Source organism: Aquarana catesbeiana, linkage group LG06, assembly GCF_042186555.1.
Source record: "Aquarana catesbeiana isolate 2022-GZ linkage group LG06, ASM4218655v1, whole genome shotgun sequence".
Classification (NCBI taxonomy): domain Eukaryota; kingdom Metazoa; phylum Chordata; class Amphibia; order Anura; family Ranidae; genus Aquarana; species Aquarana catesbeiana.
In genome coordinates, this window is record NC_133329.1 from 342,050,545 (window position 1) to 342,068,609 (window position 18,065).

Here is an 18,065-nt window from a genome sequence, read left to right on the forward strand (position 1 = left end):
GCTTGGTGTGAAGAAATCAACTGTGGGAGCAATAATTAGAAAATGGAAGACATACAAGACCACTGATAATCTCCCTCGATCTGGGGCTCCATGCAAGATCTCACCCCGTGGGGTCAAAACGATCACAAGAACGGTGAGCAAAAATCCCAGAACCAAACGGGGGGACCTAGTGAATGACCTGCAGAGAGCTGGAACCAAAATAACAAAGGCTACCATCAGTAACACACTACGCCGCCAGGGACTCAGATCCTGCAGTGCCAGACGTGTCCCCCTGCTTAAGACAGTACATGTCCGGGCCCGTCTGAGGTTTGCTAGAGAGCATTTGGATGATCCAGAAGAGGATTGGGAAAATGTCATATGGTCAGATAAAACTAAAGTAGAACTGTTTTGTAGAAACACAACTCGTCGTGTTATGGAGGAGAGAGAATGCTAAGTTGCAACCAAAGAACACCATACCTACTGTGAAGCATGGGGGCTGTTTCTCTGCAAAGGGAACAGGACGACTGATCCGTGTACATGAAAGAATGAATGGGGCCATGTATCGTGAGATTTTTAGTGCAAATCTCCTCCCATCAGCAAGGGCATTGAACATGAAACGTGGCTGGGTCTTTCAGCATGACAATGATCCCAAACACACCGCCCGGGCAACAAAGAAGTGGCTTCATAAGAAGCATTTCAAGGTCCTGGAGTGGCCTAGCCAGTCTCCAGATCTCAACCCCATAGAAAACCTTTGGAGGGAGTTGAAAGTCCGTGTTGCCCAGCGACAGCCCGAAAACATCACTGTTCTAGAAGAGATCTGCATGGAGGAATGGGCCAACATACTAACAGTGTGTGACAACCTTGTGAAGATTTACAGAAAACGTTTGACCTCTGTCATTGCCAACAAAGGATATATAACAAAGTATTGAGATGAACTTTTGATATTGACCAAATACGTATTTTCCACCATAATTTGCAAATAAATTCTTTCAAAAATCAGACAATGCGTTTTTTTTTTTTTTCTTTTGACTTGTTTCCACATTTTGTCTCTCATAGTTGAGGTATACCTATGATGACAATTACAGGCCTCTCTCATCTTTTTAAGTGGGAGAACTTGCACAATTGGTGGCTGACTAAATACTTTTTTGCCCCACTGTATATCACCAGCACACCAGGGATCCCTGAAAAGGGTCCAACGTTTAGATTACATAAAAAGAAAAAAACAGCAACTTTTGGGACCATGTAGTTTACTCTGGATCACAAAACTGGCTAAACAGAATTACATATTATGTGGCAAGTAATACAAGCATGTGTATGTTATTTCAACTCCTTATTCGGCTGCTTGCCAGGAGTCCAGCTCTGACGTGCGGAAAGGTGTGTTATGTCAAGGTCCATCTTGCAATATTTTTTTTTTTTTTTAGGTATAACAGAATGAATAGGAGCATTGGATACTTGTAGATTTTTATTAACATATCTTACAACATTTGTTAGATTTTGCTTTATACTTCTCATGTATTAGAAAGATCAAGCTAGCTCCTACAGTAATGTACTGTAATTTAATGACCATCCAAACATCAGAGCACAGATACATTTAGAGAAATAAACACGCACACACTTTTATATTTTTACAGGACAGTTTCAGTCTGCAAAGCCAGATTAACAAATATAAAGAAGGATGAAAATAAAAGATGTTCAGCAAAATGAGGAAGGGACCCTGGATAAGCAGCATGCACCTGATAAAAAGTGTAACCAAAATCTAGATTGTATGATTTAGGTTTGGAACCCACAAATCCATCCACCTACCTGTGACTGATAATTCCTGCAGGCCACTTAATAAGTCTTCCAAACCCCCATCAAAAATTTGCAAACACCATAAAAAAAAAAAACTTGTTTCCTTTATTGAACAACAGCTAATTGAGAGCCAAGGGGGTTATTTACAAAAGGAGTTGACCAACATGGAGGGCTGCTATTGCTAGTTATCAACTAGCAATAGCAGCCCCCCATGTTGGTCAACTTCTTTTGATACCTGGCTGTGTCTGCCTTCAATACTTTCACAGTCATCGACCCGGAAGAAACATGAAGATTAGAAATTCAGAGAGTCAACACTCCTGATCTGCACATTTGTTTTAGGTCAATGCTTTCAAAAGTATTTAAGACATTGGATTACCATGACAGCCAGGTAAGTGATATTTAAATAGGGGTAAATAGGTCCGGTGCAGTTTAGGAGGGTGTGGCATTATAAAATATTCTTGTCAGCATTATGGTAGATAAAACCTACATTTGTTAAGACTCTGTTGAAGATTGACTGCATCTGTGTTTAGAAATTTAGTGACCATCAAACAGCTCACTTACGGCCTCTGTCAGCTTGGGAATAAACCTTTACCACAAGATTTCCTATGTTAAAAGCAGGGCAATTGTTTAAAATATGGAAAATATAACATCCAGAAAAAAAAATGATTTTTGATCCACCATAAAGCCATTTTCTTTTCCTCTATGGGACATGGGAAGCGTGTTCAGGTGGATTAGGTTGAGTTGCTGTCTTCAGTAGATTGGACAACAGCAAAACAAAGCCATAAGGCCAGCCCAGTATAACCTTTTCCACTCCCAGCAAGCCACAATTTCGTCAGCAGGTCAAAGTAAGACCAGGAAAGAAGAATAGAGAGGGGGGGATCTGCATTCCGTAATGAATTCAAGAAAAGAAATGACAGGTCTCCTTTATGCCCTGGTTCGCACTGAGGTGCCACATTTTGCATGGCAGCCCATTTCTTTGAATGGGTTGCTGTGCCTCCTGAAAAGCAAGGAAAAGGTCCCTGCTCCACTTTTGGAATGGTATCCCACATGGGAACCACGAGTGCAGTGCGTACGATTTGCCGTTAAGATTAATGGCACCTGCAAACATCGCCTGTGTTTTTCTGTGCAGGCGGTTGCAGAAACAGGGGCTATCCTGCAGCGGCAATCATACCCACAGATGTGAACCTAGCCTAAAGGATAAGTTCACCTTTGGAACATTTTATGTTCCATCCGTTTTTAGGGTGGAACATGTAACATGTTCCAACATCTGCCCTCTGCCCCCTCCCACCTGTGACAGTGGGCGAGGGATCCTTTTCCTGCACCTGCTGTCACAATTTGAAGCCAGCGCGGCTGTGTGGGGGCTCCACCCACACAGCCCTGTCATAAGTTCACAGTTTCCTGCAAATGAATATACAAGTACTGTCATTTATGCCATTGCGACTGATGGCTTGTAGTTCTCAATGAACTATGAGGGCACTGCTGAGCACTCTAGTAGTTCATTGATCTTCCTGCTCTCCAGTAACTGTCTTCCCGTATCAGAGGTATGGGCAGACAGATATCCTGAGAGTCTGCAGGAGCCAGACATTGCACCTGCGATCTGCTGATCACAGTTGCAATGCTCTGCAGACTCCTTAGAAAAAAAGAATAAATGCACTTTAACTGCAAAAAAATGTGCATCTGTTTTTTTTGCAAAAGGTGAACTTAGCCTTTAAAAAGACCATATATACATATATTATTCTAAAAGACGTGCCAAAAGGAGCCATCTGAATTTAAGAATATATTGCAGGAGAACTATAATACACACACTCTGGATTAGGTAAAGACAAAGAATCCACATTGTGTAACTTACAGCCACTACTGCCATACTCACATCAATCATCTTTTAATGCTCGGCCTAAACCGGTCACTAGGAGTTTATTTAGCACAGTGGCATTTTCTTTTCTCTTTATTTATTTATTTTTTTTAGTTCTACATTCATCCTCTCTGCCTTCCATTTTCTATATGGAAAGTTGCTAAAACTTTTATATAGATTTTTGAAACTTAATGATCCATTCTTACTTTGCTGTTCTTGTGCGTTATGTGTGAACGTGCAATAAATTAAGGCAGTTGGTTCATTTTTTGAACGGCCCTAAAGAAAACCGATCTTCATGTCAATTGGCAAGCAGTCAAGCCAATCCTTTCACTTCAAGCGGAACTGAAGTCAGCAATAAAAATGTAGTAGTACAGCTGGTCCTGCATTGTATGCCATGACAGAGAGGTGGTGACCCAGAAAAAGAAGATGCTCCATGGGATCAGTGCTATGGAACGAGAATAGTTATTTCTGTTTATTCCTTACCCCCCAGACTAAATAATGAAACCTTCCAAATGGGGATGTGGTGGTGGGCTTATGCGATTTATTTATATTTTACAGCTGACTTGAGTACAGCTGAAATACTTTGAGTTGCTGACAAACAGAGGTAAAGTCATTACACCCTCTATGCATTCTTGCTGTGGGACAATATGGAAACTTTTGGGTTGACATAATAGATGACCAAAACAAGCTGCATATTTGACCCAAAAGCTTCAACACGGAACCACAGCAGCTAGCATCTTCAGAAGGAGTGAATAAGCTGAACTATAATTTTTTTTTTTTTGCAAGGTTTTAGAGTGCATGATAAAATCTTCAAATGCACCCCATACATGTATACATCCATTTATTATAGTATCAATCATTTTCACTTTGACAGTAGAAGCTTTGTGCAATAAGGAAATGCAAATAACAATGAGGTGTACACTGCAGTAAGTCATATCAACTAACTACAGTTCAGATTACAGTGAGACTCCTCTATAACCAAGGTATCATTGCTATTGGGTAGAATTAACTTTTAAGGCACCTACAGTAAATATTGGCCAATAAGGGTTTCATGTGGGGAAAGCCAACATTTCAGGACAAAGCTCACTGTGTATGCCTGTCCAAAATTAGGTCAGAGTATGAAAGTCATACAGCGCAAGATTGGACCGATCGTTTATTGCTACACTACAACTTTGTATGTTGATCTTTACAAACAGTGTCTGTTTGCATGTTGAAAACGCACAGGTATACCATCTGAAAGAAATATTTTGCCAACACCTTGCTGTTTGTATGCATGAATGATAATAAACCTCCCCGAGGGCACGTTCCAATGAATGACTATGTCATGACAAGCTGTACAAATGTTTGCTCAATCCTTCACAAATCTGTAATTTGCCTCTTAGATACCCAAGTAGGATGATCAATTAAACGTTGTTTTTGTTGCAGCCGATACCACAGTTCTGTACTAATAGTGACACTTGTCGTCGAGTGAAGCACCAAGGCCATGAAAAATAGAATCTTTTCACTTGGCACTCTGGACAGGTTTTTTAAAATGCTAGCAAATCTACCACAAAGGCAAATACTTTGTTAAAAAACAATTATTTTTTTCCAGTACATGGAGCTTGACTAATTTATAGGCTAAAGAAATTGGAAGTTGAGGCCAAGATTGTATTTTTGTTTGCTTCTGTGTTTTTAGAATTTAGGGAAGAGTTAGATCCTCCTAATATTATTTCTGGAGTAATCCAAGACACTGGGGTGAACTAAAGCCGCCCATAGATGATTCACTTTTCTTTCCTTCCACTTCAGGTGGAAGGAAAGAAAAATTATGATTCTCCCATCACCATAGTCAGTGTTGATGGGGGAATGCCTCCCACAGTGCTATCGTCTTCTGCCAGTGGAGGAGGAGGGGCGCACGGGTAGCCTTCCCAGCTGACAGAACACAATGATCACTGCTAGTTGCTATAGCAGCTAGCAGTGATTGAATGAAAAAAAAAAAAAAAAATCAGACAGGTTGGTTGTACCCAAGTAGATCGATGGATGATACAATCATTCTCTCCATACATGGATCAAATTTTGGCAAGTCCCTCCAGAACTGGACGATTTTCATTTTATGTATGGCCTGTTTTCTGTCTTAGGAGTGTGTTCTCTATATCATGCTTGGGAGGCCCCACTCTAGACTGCTGACAGTATCACTGCTATCTAGCTGATCAATCATAAACATACAAGAATGTAATGCTAAGAAGAGATAAATGACACTCAGTTTTGCAGCAAAACCTTGGGTGTCCCCAAGTACAGCTCACCACATGTTGCAATCTGATTGTACAATCTTCTTTAGATCTACCAACAAGTCTGCAGAGCAAGAGCCTAACTGATTGAATGAATAGTTTAGGTAGGTTCTCATATTACATAGTTTTGGTAGATCTTAAAGCGGTAGTAAAAACAAAAGAAAAACCCTGCAAGGCAGTTGCATATACAGTAAAACCTTGGATTGCGAGCATAATTCATTCCGGAAACATGCTTGTGATCCAAAGCACTTGTATATCAAAGCGAATTTCCCCATAATAATGGAAACTCAGATGATTCATTCCACAACCATTTATTTATAAGTCCTCCAGTTTATAGACCATATAAAAAGATTACAGCAATGTGATCCGTTGTGTAACCATAAAATGTCCATCCACAAATGGAAGCCTCCACAATTAGAAGAAAAATCCAGCAGGAACCACAGAGTATAAAAGAGAAGAGAGGCGCCTCTAATGCCCCGTACACACGGTCGGACATTGATCAGACATTCCGACAACAAAATCCATGGATTTTTTCCGACGGATGTTGGCTCAAACTTGTCTTGCATGTACATGGTCGCACAAAGCTGTCGGAAAATCCGATCGTTCTGAACGCGGTGATGTAAAACACGTACGTTGGGACTATAAATCGGGCAGTAGCCAATGGCTTTCGTCTCTTAATTTATTCTGAGCATGCGTGGCACTTTGTGCGTCGGATTTGTGTACACACGATCGGAATTTCCGACAACGGATTTTGTTGTCGGAAAATTTTATAGCCTGCTCTCAAACTTTGTGTGCCAGAAATTCCTATGGAAAATGTGATGGAGCCCACACACAGTCGGAATTTCTGACAACAAGGTCCTATCACACATTTTCCATCGGAAAATCCTATCGTGTGTACAGGGCATAAGTGTAGCAATATGGTTACATTTAACCACTTGCCGACCAGACACCGCAGTTTTACAGCGGCAGACTGGCACGGCTGGGCGAAACTACGTTATGTTACGACGCTTTGCCCCGTGGCCACTAGGGGCGCGCGCCCGCTGCTCTCCCCCGAAGCTGATGCGAGTGCCCAACGGTCACGATCACTGCCGAGCTCCCGCGATCGCTGCTGACACATTGAGAATCGGGATCTGTGTGTGTAAACACACAGTTTCCGGTCCTCTGAGGGGAGAAGAGACAGATCGTCTGTTCATACAGAGTATGAACAGCGATCTGTCATCTCCCCTACACAGTCCCCTCTCCCCTTCAGTTAAAACAAACACCAGGGAACACAATTAACCCCTAGATCGCCCCCTAGTGTTAACCCCTTCAGTGCCAGTGACATTTTTACAGTAATCAGTGCATTTTTATAGCACTGATCATCCGATGTGTCCGCCATAATGTCGCAGTCCCGATTAAAAATCGCAGATCGCCACCATTACTAGTAAAAAATAAATAAAATTGCCATAAAACTCTACCCTATTTTGTAGATGCTATAACTTTTGCGCAAACCAATCAATATACGCTTATTGCGATTTTTTTAAAAAAATTTTTACCAAAAATATGTAGAAGAATACATATCGGCCTAAACTGAGGAAAAAAATTTTTTTTTATACATATATATTTTTGGGGGATATTTATTATAGCAAAAAGTAAAAAATATTGTTTTTTTTCAAAACTGACGCTTTTTTTTTGTGTATAGCGCAAAAAATAAAAACCGCAGAGGTGATCAAATACTAAGGCCCCTTTCACACGAGGCGGGCTCCGTTTCTACGGAGCCCGCCTCGGTCCGCCGGCTCAGCGGGAGATCAGTCCGTTGATCTCCGCTGAGCCGGCGGATGACAGGTCCCTCTCTGCTCACTGAGCGGGGAGGGGCTTGTCAGGCGCCGCTGCCGCCTATGGAGGGATCGGACGAAAACGGACAGCGTGTCCGTTTTCGTTAGATCTCTCCTGATCCGATCCGCCAGCGACGGATCTGGACATAGAGCCATACGTCTGCTTTTAGCGGATCGGACGGGGTCGGATGTCAGCGGACATGTCTCCGCTGACATCCGACGCTCCATAGGCTAACATGGATCGCCCGTTCAGGTCCGCCGTCAAAACTGACAGGCGGACCTGAACGGTCCGATCGTGTGAAAGGGGCCTAACAAAAGAAAGCTCTATTTGTGGGAAAAAAAGGATGTCAATTTTCTTTGGGTGCAACGTCGCACGACCGCACAATTGTCAGTTAAAGCCACGCAGTGCCGAATCGCAAAAAGTGCTCTGGTCAGGAAGGGGGTAAAATCTTCCGAGGCTGAAGTGGTTAATGAAGGTACAACATTTAGCCACTCACATGGTTGATGATTAAAAGAGGCACATCTAAAAATGCAGGCATCCGGGGTAAAGCTGTCCACATAGACTGTCCTCTGCACCGCCGGCTCTCACCGATGTCGTGACCGGGAAGACTACCCTGCAGTAGAACAATCTGAAAGCGAGGCTTGAACCACTCGTGGAGCACAGCGTGGAATGGACGACGTTGATGGCGGTGCGGGGGTTGGTCTATGTGGACAGCATTACTCCGGATGCCTGCATACTTAGATGCGTCTGTTTTAATCATCAACCATGTGAGTTGCTCAATGTTGTACCTTCATTAAATGTAACCATATTGCTACACTTAGTGGCGCCTCTCTTCTCTTTTATACTCCGTTGTGACATGACACTACCTGTATAGTAAGACATCACTTGTATATCAAAATGTATTTAAAAATGTTGCTGGTCTTGCAAAATGCTCTCAAACCAAGGTTTTATTGTACTAGCACATATGAAATATTTACCTTGGAGTGAAGCCTTCCAGCGCCATGCTGTTATAGCTGAGATGGCTGACATCTTCCCCTGGTCTTTCTTCCAGGTTCGAGCGCTCTGGCAGTGTGCTTTGCCAGAGCTCTGATGACGTCACTCCCGCCCATGCCTGTGGGATCCCTCGATATCCAGCATGAAGCTCTGAAGATCTGGCAAGGAATGCCGGACCTTCAGAGCGCATGCTTCTGCGACGTCACCGGCTGCATCCAGGGTGAATATCTCCTAAACAGTCAATGTTTAGGAGCTATTCATTTTACCTAGAGGTAAGCACCATTATAGGCTTACCTGTAGGTAAAAATCACAAAGCGAGCTTTTACTACCACTTTATGTTGCTTGTATAGAGATTGTATGATCAGATTATAATGTGTATGAATTAGCCTAAGGAAGCATGAGGACTGAGATGACAATAATAACACAACAGAGAATCTAGCCCTCCCCCAATTAGTTTAGGTTAGAGTTCTACTTTAATACTGTGTCTCGCTGACCCTCAGGTGTACTTATGACTGGTAGGAAAGAATATACGTGCTTCAATTAACATTTCTCTGCCAAGTTTTTTTTAAATAAGATGCACATCGTCAGTGTTGTCATATAAACTTAGTATGATACATTGGTGTGTAATGAGACCCAGAAAAGCACAGGAAATAAAACAAGATGGGATTCATAAAAAAGAAAAAAAGAAGAGAACAGCAGTCTAGTGACATCGTATCCGACAGCTCTTAAATATCGAGAGATTCTTCAGTTCCTGAGAAAGAATTCAGTTTTATCCAAGCCTTAAAAGCTTTAGAAACAGACTCTGAGCAAAATAACGCACTTTTTTAAATGTCCCTGAATGTATGTATTTTCGTGTTCTATACACACATACAGATGTATTTATATATGATTACATTTCAATTCAAAATGTTTGTTATAACATCTGTATACCATCTGTAACTATACAATATTTCACAGGAAACAAAAAAATTTTTTTACAATGGACTTCTCATTACATATTAACACGCGCACACAAAAACATACATGGAAGGACTTATAACACACCATAATAGAATATTCTAAAGCACAGCTGGATAATCACGGCCTCCAGTTACTCAGGGACTACAAAACCCAGTATGCTTAGCTGCAGCTAGCTGGGTTTGGTTTTGTTTTTTTCTCTCTTTAGCTACTGGTAAGCTGCAGACACCCAAGCTTGGCCTAAAGTGAGCTTACGTAACATTTAAAAAAGTGCAGTCCCACTTAGCAATTCTAAAGAACACAATCTGCCACACTAACCTAGTCCAGTTAAGCGATCACTTATGCAAGGATGATTAGAATAAAAGGTAAGGCTTAAGAACCAAACTTAAAATACTAACAAGTCACAGCACATAATGTCCACAATATTTGCCATCCTCTGCTGGCTTGTCTTGGAGAATGATGTAGGCCTATTTTACTGACCTGTGCAGTTTTGGTGTCAGTAAGCCTTCATTCACTGCAGAGCTCCACAAATATAGGATGTAAGCGAAAAGGAAAAAAAAAAAAAATGTACAAAAACTACAAAGAAATTTTACACAAAAGAAGCAGTAAAGCGCGTTGAACATTCATTAATCGTTGTGCTTTCTGGACAATGCAGGTCAGTGTTCTTTTGTAGGGTTGTAGAAAAGTAAATTTTTTTTCCTGTTTTTTATTGTACCTTATTCTTCCAGTGCTGGGGATGCATTTGCATTAGCACAACAGCACCTAATGAACTAGCTGTAGAGGCGAGGTTTGAGCTAGTCCTCTATTTCTCGGAAAGCCCTTCTTGAGATTCCATCTGTAGTTGCATCGGTGTTCACAATCCATTATAATGGGGGCCCCACCTCTTATTGATGTGATCAAATGTGTGCGTCACCCACTGCTGCTCCAACATGCTGTACCGCTCCTTGCAAATGTACAGAGGTTTTCCGCGCCTGTGGAGGAAAAAAACTTTACGTTACAAAACCCCCCCCTTTATTTTTTAAGGATACAGCAAATATGTATTTCATATATATAAATAAATGTATTTCAGTTATGAATAGAAGTTGAATGGCTGACTTACTCACCCACTGGTATCTTAGCTATCAGGAAATAAAGTTGTGGAATCTCCCCTCCAGTGTGGCTTTCAATTAAATATATACATTTCAACATTACCCTCATAATATGGCAGACAGGTTTAGAAACTGAGGGGGAAGGACTCCAATTGAATCTTCTAGCCTTCAAGTCCAGACTCCTAATACCAGAGTAAATTTTCACAACAGTACAAAAAAAATTAAACTAACAGCCTAAATAATAGCTGTGGCAGTTGGGCAGACCTCATAAATCCAATACACAAGTAGCCATTTGAAGATTCACGCATGATCATGACACGGAAACCAACCTGCGCTGCTAGCAACCAATTTGTAAACAGGAACTCCAGATAAACAGCTAAATATACATTTGAAAACATACACAATATTACTAAAAGTATTGGGACGCCTGCCTTTACACACACATGAACTTGAATAGCATCCCAATCTTAGTCTGTAGGGTTCAAGATTGAGCTGGCCCACCCTTTGCAACTATAACAGCTTTAACTCTATGATGTGGGGTTTTTCAGGGGTTGGGCTTTGGCCTTCTTGGTTCCAGTGAAGGGAACTCTTAAAGGGGTTGTAAAGTCTCTGGGTTTTTAACCCTAATGCATTCTTATTGCATTAGAGTGAAACTATTGCAAACAGAAGTTTAGTTAGCACGCATGCGTAAGCTGTAAGGCCTCTTCATGGCACCCTGTGTATGCTTGCAGTCCTAATCAGGGTGTGCTCATCCTTTGGACCCACCAGTGCAGCTAGAGTATTGCGTCTGCCAGTGAGTCCCTTCACCTAGATGCACATCAGTCCAGTTTGTAATTGAATCTGAAGGCCAGGAGGTCCACTTTCCAGCACCCGACCTGTGACACAGGCCTTGGAACACCTTTGTTCACCTTTCCTCTCTCTGTCCCCTGCATCAACTAGATGCCCAACAGGCTGGTGTCCATGAGAATCTTACAAAAGATGGGGAGAAAGGACTTCCAGAGCTGGATTCCTGGGCCACTAAGCCAGAAATAGCCTTGTACTTGAAGTCAACCAAATCAGCCTTTCCAAAACGGATTTGTCCTATGATGACAGAATATTGTGTTGCAGATGTCCAAAGTGAAAATAGGCAAACGGAACTGCCTCAGATGAGGCTACCCCATAAGCCCAAAGACTCTCATGCAAAGTGAGAAGTCAGATGACTTGTGATTTGAACAGTTCTCAACTGGTACCAGAAAGTACGAAGTTTCTCCCGTGGAAGAAACACTCAGTTCTGAGATGTGCCCATGAGCAGATTTAAAAACCCAAAGTTATGAGTTGGTTCCAGCGACTATTTCTGCAGGTTCATTATTCACCTGAACTTCTAATGTCTGGACAGCCAAATATATTGTCTAACAGAGCCCTTGCTGACTGTTCCCGCAACAGGAGGTTGTCCAAGTATTCCACAATGGACCTTAAACAAGTGCAACACTGGGGCAAGCACCTTGGGGAACACCCGGTTTGCAGAGGATAGGCCAAAGGGCAGTGCCGCAAACTGATAGTGTAGTGGTCTTACCACAAAGCACTGGTGTTCTGGAAAGAGGGGGACAAGTAAGCGTCTTTGATGTCCACAGAAGCCAGAAAGTCTCCCTGGTAAAGGGAGGCAATGGCAAATCTGGTGAATGCCATCGGAAACTTTTGGGCCTGAATGTAAACAATGCCTTGAGGTCCAAGAAGGGGCAGGTACCCCCTTTAGGTTTTGGAACAGTGAAAAAGTTGGAGTAAAACTCCTGGAACCAACCATTCTGCCTCAGAGACTGGAGCAATGACATCCTGATCCAGAAGACTACTAGATGATTTCATAAAGAAACACATAGGTTGGGAGAGAAAACAAGAGGAGGGCAAGGAACGAAACAAATTAGTAACTCTAGGACTCCACTTACTGCATCCAGGCATCTGAAATGCACGCTGCCCAAGTCTCCACAAAAAGTCAACAGACAGCCCTCTCCACTGAAAAGTGGGGGCATACCTTCATGGGGTGGAAGGCTTGTCTGAGGATTTGGCAGACTTAGAGGGTGGGTGGATGTGAGCTCCAAGCTTGGGGGGCTTCACTGAAGTTGAGGAAGGAGGAAGGTCATTTCTTGATGGGCAGACGGGGATTACATTGCATTCTGTTCTTAAGCTTTCTTCTGCTGGGGAAGATGGGAGCTCTTGCCACCAATAGCATTCCGGACAATACTGTCAATAGCTGGTCTGAACAAAGCTTGTTCCTCAAAGGCCATGCAGATTAAACACTTCTTACTAGAGAGGTCTGCAGTCCAACACTTTATCCAAAAAATTATACGCATATGCACCGACAGGAGGCACATATGAGAAACAAGACAGAAGGCTTCCAGTAAACCATCACAGCTAAAATTTAATGCTACAGTCACCTGCTCTAAGCATTTAAACCAGAAAAGGCTACAACTTTTTAAGGGATTTTACCAATCAGACAGTTTGAGAAAGCAAAATCACACAGACCACACAGTGAAAAAAAAAGTTTTTGATAGGGCTTCCAACCACTTATCGGACGAGTCCTTAAAGGCAGGTTCATCCTTTACTGGATGCATCCACAGTGGGAATGGACCACTTCTAAACAAAATCATAGAAGAAGACTCAGGTTGGCAAAAATGCAGCATAATGTAATTCACCCCAACACACAGTACTGATGGGAAAGGGTTCCATGCACAGAATGCAGCAATTTTTTGGCTGGGCCAAATGTCCAGCAAAGACCACATAAGGAACAACACAGTGAACATCAATGCTTTTGTGCTTCCATACATACGCACATTCCACATCACAATAAAAGTTCTTTGTGAAGTCATAGGTTGATTATTGCTTACAGCCCAGAAGAGGCTGCTGAAAAATGTATTACCCATGTGTGAAAGAATCAGAATATTACCTGAGTTCTCGGTCTTCCTCCCCATGTACATCCAGATATACGGAACCCCAGAGGCAAAAGCGATGTCCCCGAATGATAATAATCACAGAGGCATTGATCAGCAGGAATATTCCTGTGCCGGCACCACAGTTCTGGGAATGCTGTAGAAAGATAAAAAGAAAATGCTACCAATTAGATGCCAGCTGCAATTTGCCTAGTACAGGGTAAACTTAATCATCTGCTATAAGAAGCACAATTTACCTACTGCTTGCTGAATTACCTGGCATTTTGTACCACTTTCAGCCATTTTCGAATGGTCCAATTTTAAGGCAAACACATATATTGTAGAGAACAAGTCTGGGCAAGCAAAAAGCTTAGTAAACATGTCTATGAGGTGAGATTGGCAATAATTATCTCACGAATCAGGGGCATCTTCAGACATCAAGAGTCACCAGATGGTCCAACACCCTTCCAACCTTATCTTAGAGGACACATCTGATGGACATTGATATAATACTATTTTGTGACTGGATGGACATGAAGTAATTATAATAACCAATGATGTGAACATTTAATTTTAATCTTGATATGCAGGAATTTATAAAACCTATACAATATAATGGGTTATAAGAGGAGATTGGTGTTCATAGCGTGGAAGGGTTTGCCTATACATTGTTACTTTGCTTGCAAAGTGAGTCAACATACTACATTGACGACATTGAGGTATGCTGTTTGTAGTGGACTAACTTAGTAGCAGGTCTTACAAAAAAATTGTCAACAACAGCGACTCGCTTATATAGCTATAGCTTTATATAATGTGTGTATAATATATATATGTATATACATACATACTAATTATATATATATATATATATATATATATATATATATATATATATATATATATGTATATATATATATATATCACACACACACACACACTTACAGTGCTCAGCATAAATGAGTACGCCCCAATAGATTTGTCATAAAACATTTACCTTCCCTTTCAGAATCAACATTTTCTATGGAACACTGTACTACAAGATACTCCCACAAACACAGGCCATTGATTGCAACCAAGATTTGTTAATTTGCACACACAGTATTTTTCCTAACAAATTCATTCAAGACCATGTTGCACAAAATGAATACACCAATGAAAGTCTTAGGAGCAAAGCTAAATTTTAGACAACAAAATCCTAATTAACAAGAATTCAACTACAGATGAGTTTAAATATTCATTAAACAGATGCCCAGCAGACAGCTGTTTATAAAAGGGTGTTACTTAAAGGAAACCCCTTCCCATCTCATGCTGTCAACAATGGCACCACATGGAAGAGAAATGTCACAAGGCCTGAGAAAGAAAAAAAATTCTGTACTACACATATCTGCATAAAGCTGGAATTTGATCTTTAAGGTTGTTTGTGTTATCTGGATTAATTCCACAGTCTAATAGCTAAGGGTAGGTTAAGTGGACTGAGTGCGAGTCTTCCCTACGACAAGTAAGTATATTAGACTGCCCTTTCAGCGGCAAGGGCTGATGTAAATGGTCTATGTACATTGTAAGGCACTGCAACAAATAAAGTCTTACCAGAACACATTCACAGTTATTTTGTTGCTTGCAGCAAAGACCCTTCAAGCAGACAAATGTGCCACAGACTAGACACAGTGCTGGATCCTTGGGAACTTTAGTACAAACACTACAGGCCTTCCTATGGTAATATTGAAAAATTGAGTTGTAGATTTCTGGCAGCTGGAGGAGTCGTGGCAAGTCCCATTTTGTTTCTTGTATGAGCAAAGCCTGGAAATGTAAATACAGTACATGGATTAATCTGATTATGCAGAAAGAATGCCAGGAATACATATATGCTCAGTTTTCAATTTGTGCAAATATAGTATTAGCAGTTCACTCAATGGAAGGGCTGGATTTCTGCACAGCTAACAAAGGCTGGAAGGCTACCAGGGGTAAGACACAGACACCCAAACACAACACACCATGCTGCAAAATGGGCCTCTAAACCTACAACCACAATGCTAGTGACAGTTTACCCTTCCCTTTTACCATCTCTAGGTAAACTGACAGATTGGGCAAACTGTCTTTTAGCCTATACTTCCCCAAACTTAACATTCGCTGTGAGGCTGTGATATTTAGAAAAAACACAAGGGTGGTGTGGGTTTACCATAAGGAACTGTTTAAATTGCATCTACATTATGAGTTTGGGCCCACTTTTAAGTATAACTTTTTCACAAAACTTCATATATTTGCAAATAAACAAATTCCAGTGGGTTACCTTCTTGGAAGAAAACCCTCTTTCTAGCAGCATGGCCTGCTTCTGTTTTTACAACCACCTTCACTTTGAAGATATTCCTCGCCACCACTAGGGGGTAGTGTTTGAAGAAACAAGGCCTGCACTGCATTGAACTGAATGAGCAATGTGTTCCCCAGGAGCAGATTATTCAGAGCCCAGCAGGCTGCACAAGCTTCAAAAAAGTTGGGATGCTGTGTAAGATCTACATAAAAACAGAATACCACGATTTGCAAATCTCCGAGTTAGGCCAATATTCATTACCTGCTGGGACATCCCAGAGCAATAGCCTTGAGGGGAGGGAGATACCCTGCCAAACAAAAGCCATCAGATCTTATATGGCAGCCCGCAGTACACTGCGGCCGAAAGCCGAATCCTCGGCTGCTCAAACATCCACTTGATACATTTTTGTGAACGTATGCATTGAAGACCAGGTAGCAGCCTTACAAATCTGAGCCACAGATACCTGATGGCGAAAAGCCCAGAAGGTTCCTACACCCCTGGTAGAATGAGCTCTCACCCTAAAGGGAGGAGCTTTACGTTTCAGACCATAGGCCTGAATGACTAATTGACGGACCCAATTGGCAATGGAAGCTTTGGAAGCTGCCTGCCCCTTCTTGGGTCCTTTTGGTAAAACAAAAAAAGGAGTCTGATCCTCGGATCTCTGCAGATCTAGACAAATAAACCTGGACTGCCCGGACAATGTCCAAAGATTGCAGTTGTCTCTCTTCCGCCGAACGAGGCTGAGAGAAAAAAAAAAGCTAAATTATGTCCCGATTTAAATGAAAGGCCGACACCACTTTTGGCAAAAAGGATGGAACAGGTCGTAACACGACCCTGTCGTGGTGAAGGATCAAGTACATGAAAGGGCTGCCAACTCCGATACCCTTCTAGCCAAGGTGATGGCCATCAGGAAGGCTAGCTTGCGTGACACATATGTAAAATTAAAGGTGAAACCTTTAACCACTTGCCGACTGGCTCATGCCGATATACGTCGGCAAAGTGTCACGGGTGCGCAAAATAACGTACCTGTACATCACTGCGTCATCGGCAGCTAGCAGGTCCCACGGTCTCTATGTCCGCCGGTGGCCCGCGATTATGACATGGAGAGGCAGAAAGGGGAGATGTAAACAAGGCATTTCCCTGTTCTGCCTAGCAACATGACAGGGATCTACTGCTCCCAGTGATTGGGAGCAGTGATCTCTATCATGTTCTAGTAAGCCCATCCCCCATACAGTTAGAACACCCCCAGGGAACACACTTAACCCCTTGATCGCCCCCTAGTGTTTACACATTCACACAGTAATCAGTGCATTTTTATAGCACTGATCGCTTTATAAATGCCAATGGTCTCAAAATAGTGTCAAAAGTTTCTGATCTGTCTGCCGCAATGTCGCAGTCACGATAAAAATTGCAGATCGCCGCCATTACTAATAAAAAAAAAATTTTCTACCAAAAATATGTAGAAGAATACATATCGGCCTTAAAAAAATTTTTATATTTTTTGGGGGATATTATAGCAAAAAGTACAAAATATTGCTTTTTTTTCAAAATGTTTGTTTATAGCGCAAAAAATAAAAACCGCAGGAGGTGATCAAATGCCACCAAAAGAAAGCTCTATTAGTGGGAGAAAAAAGGATGCCCATTTTGTTAGGGTACAACGTCACATGACTGCGCAATTGTCAGTTAAAGCGACGCAGTGCCGTATCACAAACAAAAGGCTTGGTCGGGAAGGGGGTAAATCCTTCCGGGGCTGAAGTGGTTAAGCCGGGCACCCTGGATACAACAATTATAAATATAACCAATAAAATAAATCAATCTAGAGCAGCTCGTAGTACAACCAAAGGTCAGAAATACTGAAGTGAAAATTAATAGTTAATTCAAATTATATTATATATATATATATATATATATATATATATATATATATATATATATATACACACACACACACACTAAAACAAAAATAATAATGCAATCAAATAGTGTTCAGATATAAATGCAGATCTTCAATAATAAAGTCCATAAACTACCACCGAGGATTCTTCAATCAAGTACAGTGATGACTAAATTCAGTGACAGGAGATGGAAAGTGCCGTCTTCTACCAGTATTAGGCAAACATC

General features: G+C 41.6%; 1 protein-coding gene across 4 annotated transcripts in view; it reads right to left on the minus strand.

The window, feature by feature from the left end:
* Positions 1-1,428: 1,428 nt before the first annotated feature.
* UBR3 (ubiquitin protein ligase E3 component n-recognin 3) overlaps positions 1,429-18,065 on the minus strand; it is a 327,861-nt gene continuing 311,224 nt past the window's right edge. For all 4 annotated transcript variants that reach the window (XM_073633943.1, XM_073633941.1, XM_073633940.1 and 1 more), the window contains 3 exons: positions 15,227-15,436; positions 13,657-13,796; positions 1,429-10,622 (listed from right to left, as the gene is read on the minus strand). In XM_073633943.1, the coding sequence (XP_073490044.1) occupies positions 10,505-10,622; positions 13,657-13,796; positions 15,227-15,436 (468 nt within the window). In that variant the 3' untranslated portion in view covers positions 1,429-10,504. The remainder of the gene's footprint in view (positions 10,623-13,656; positions 13,797-15,226; positions 15,437-18,065) is intronic.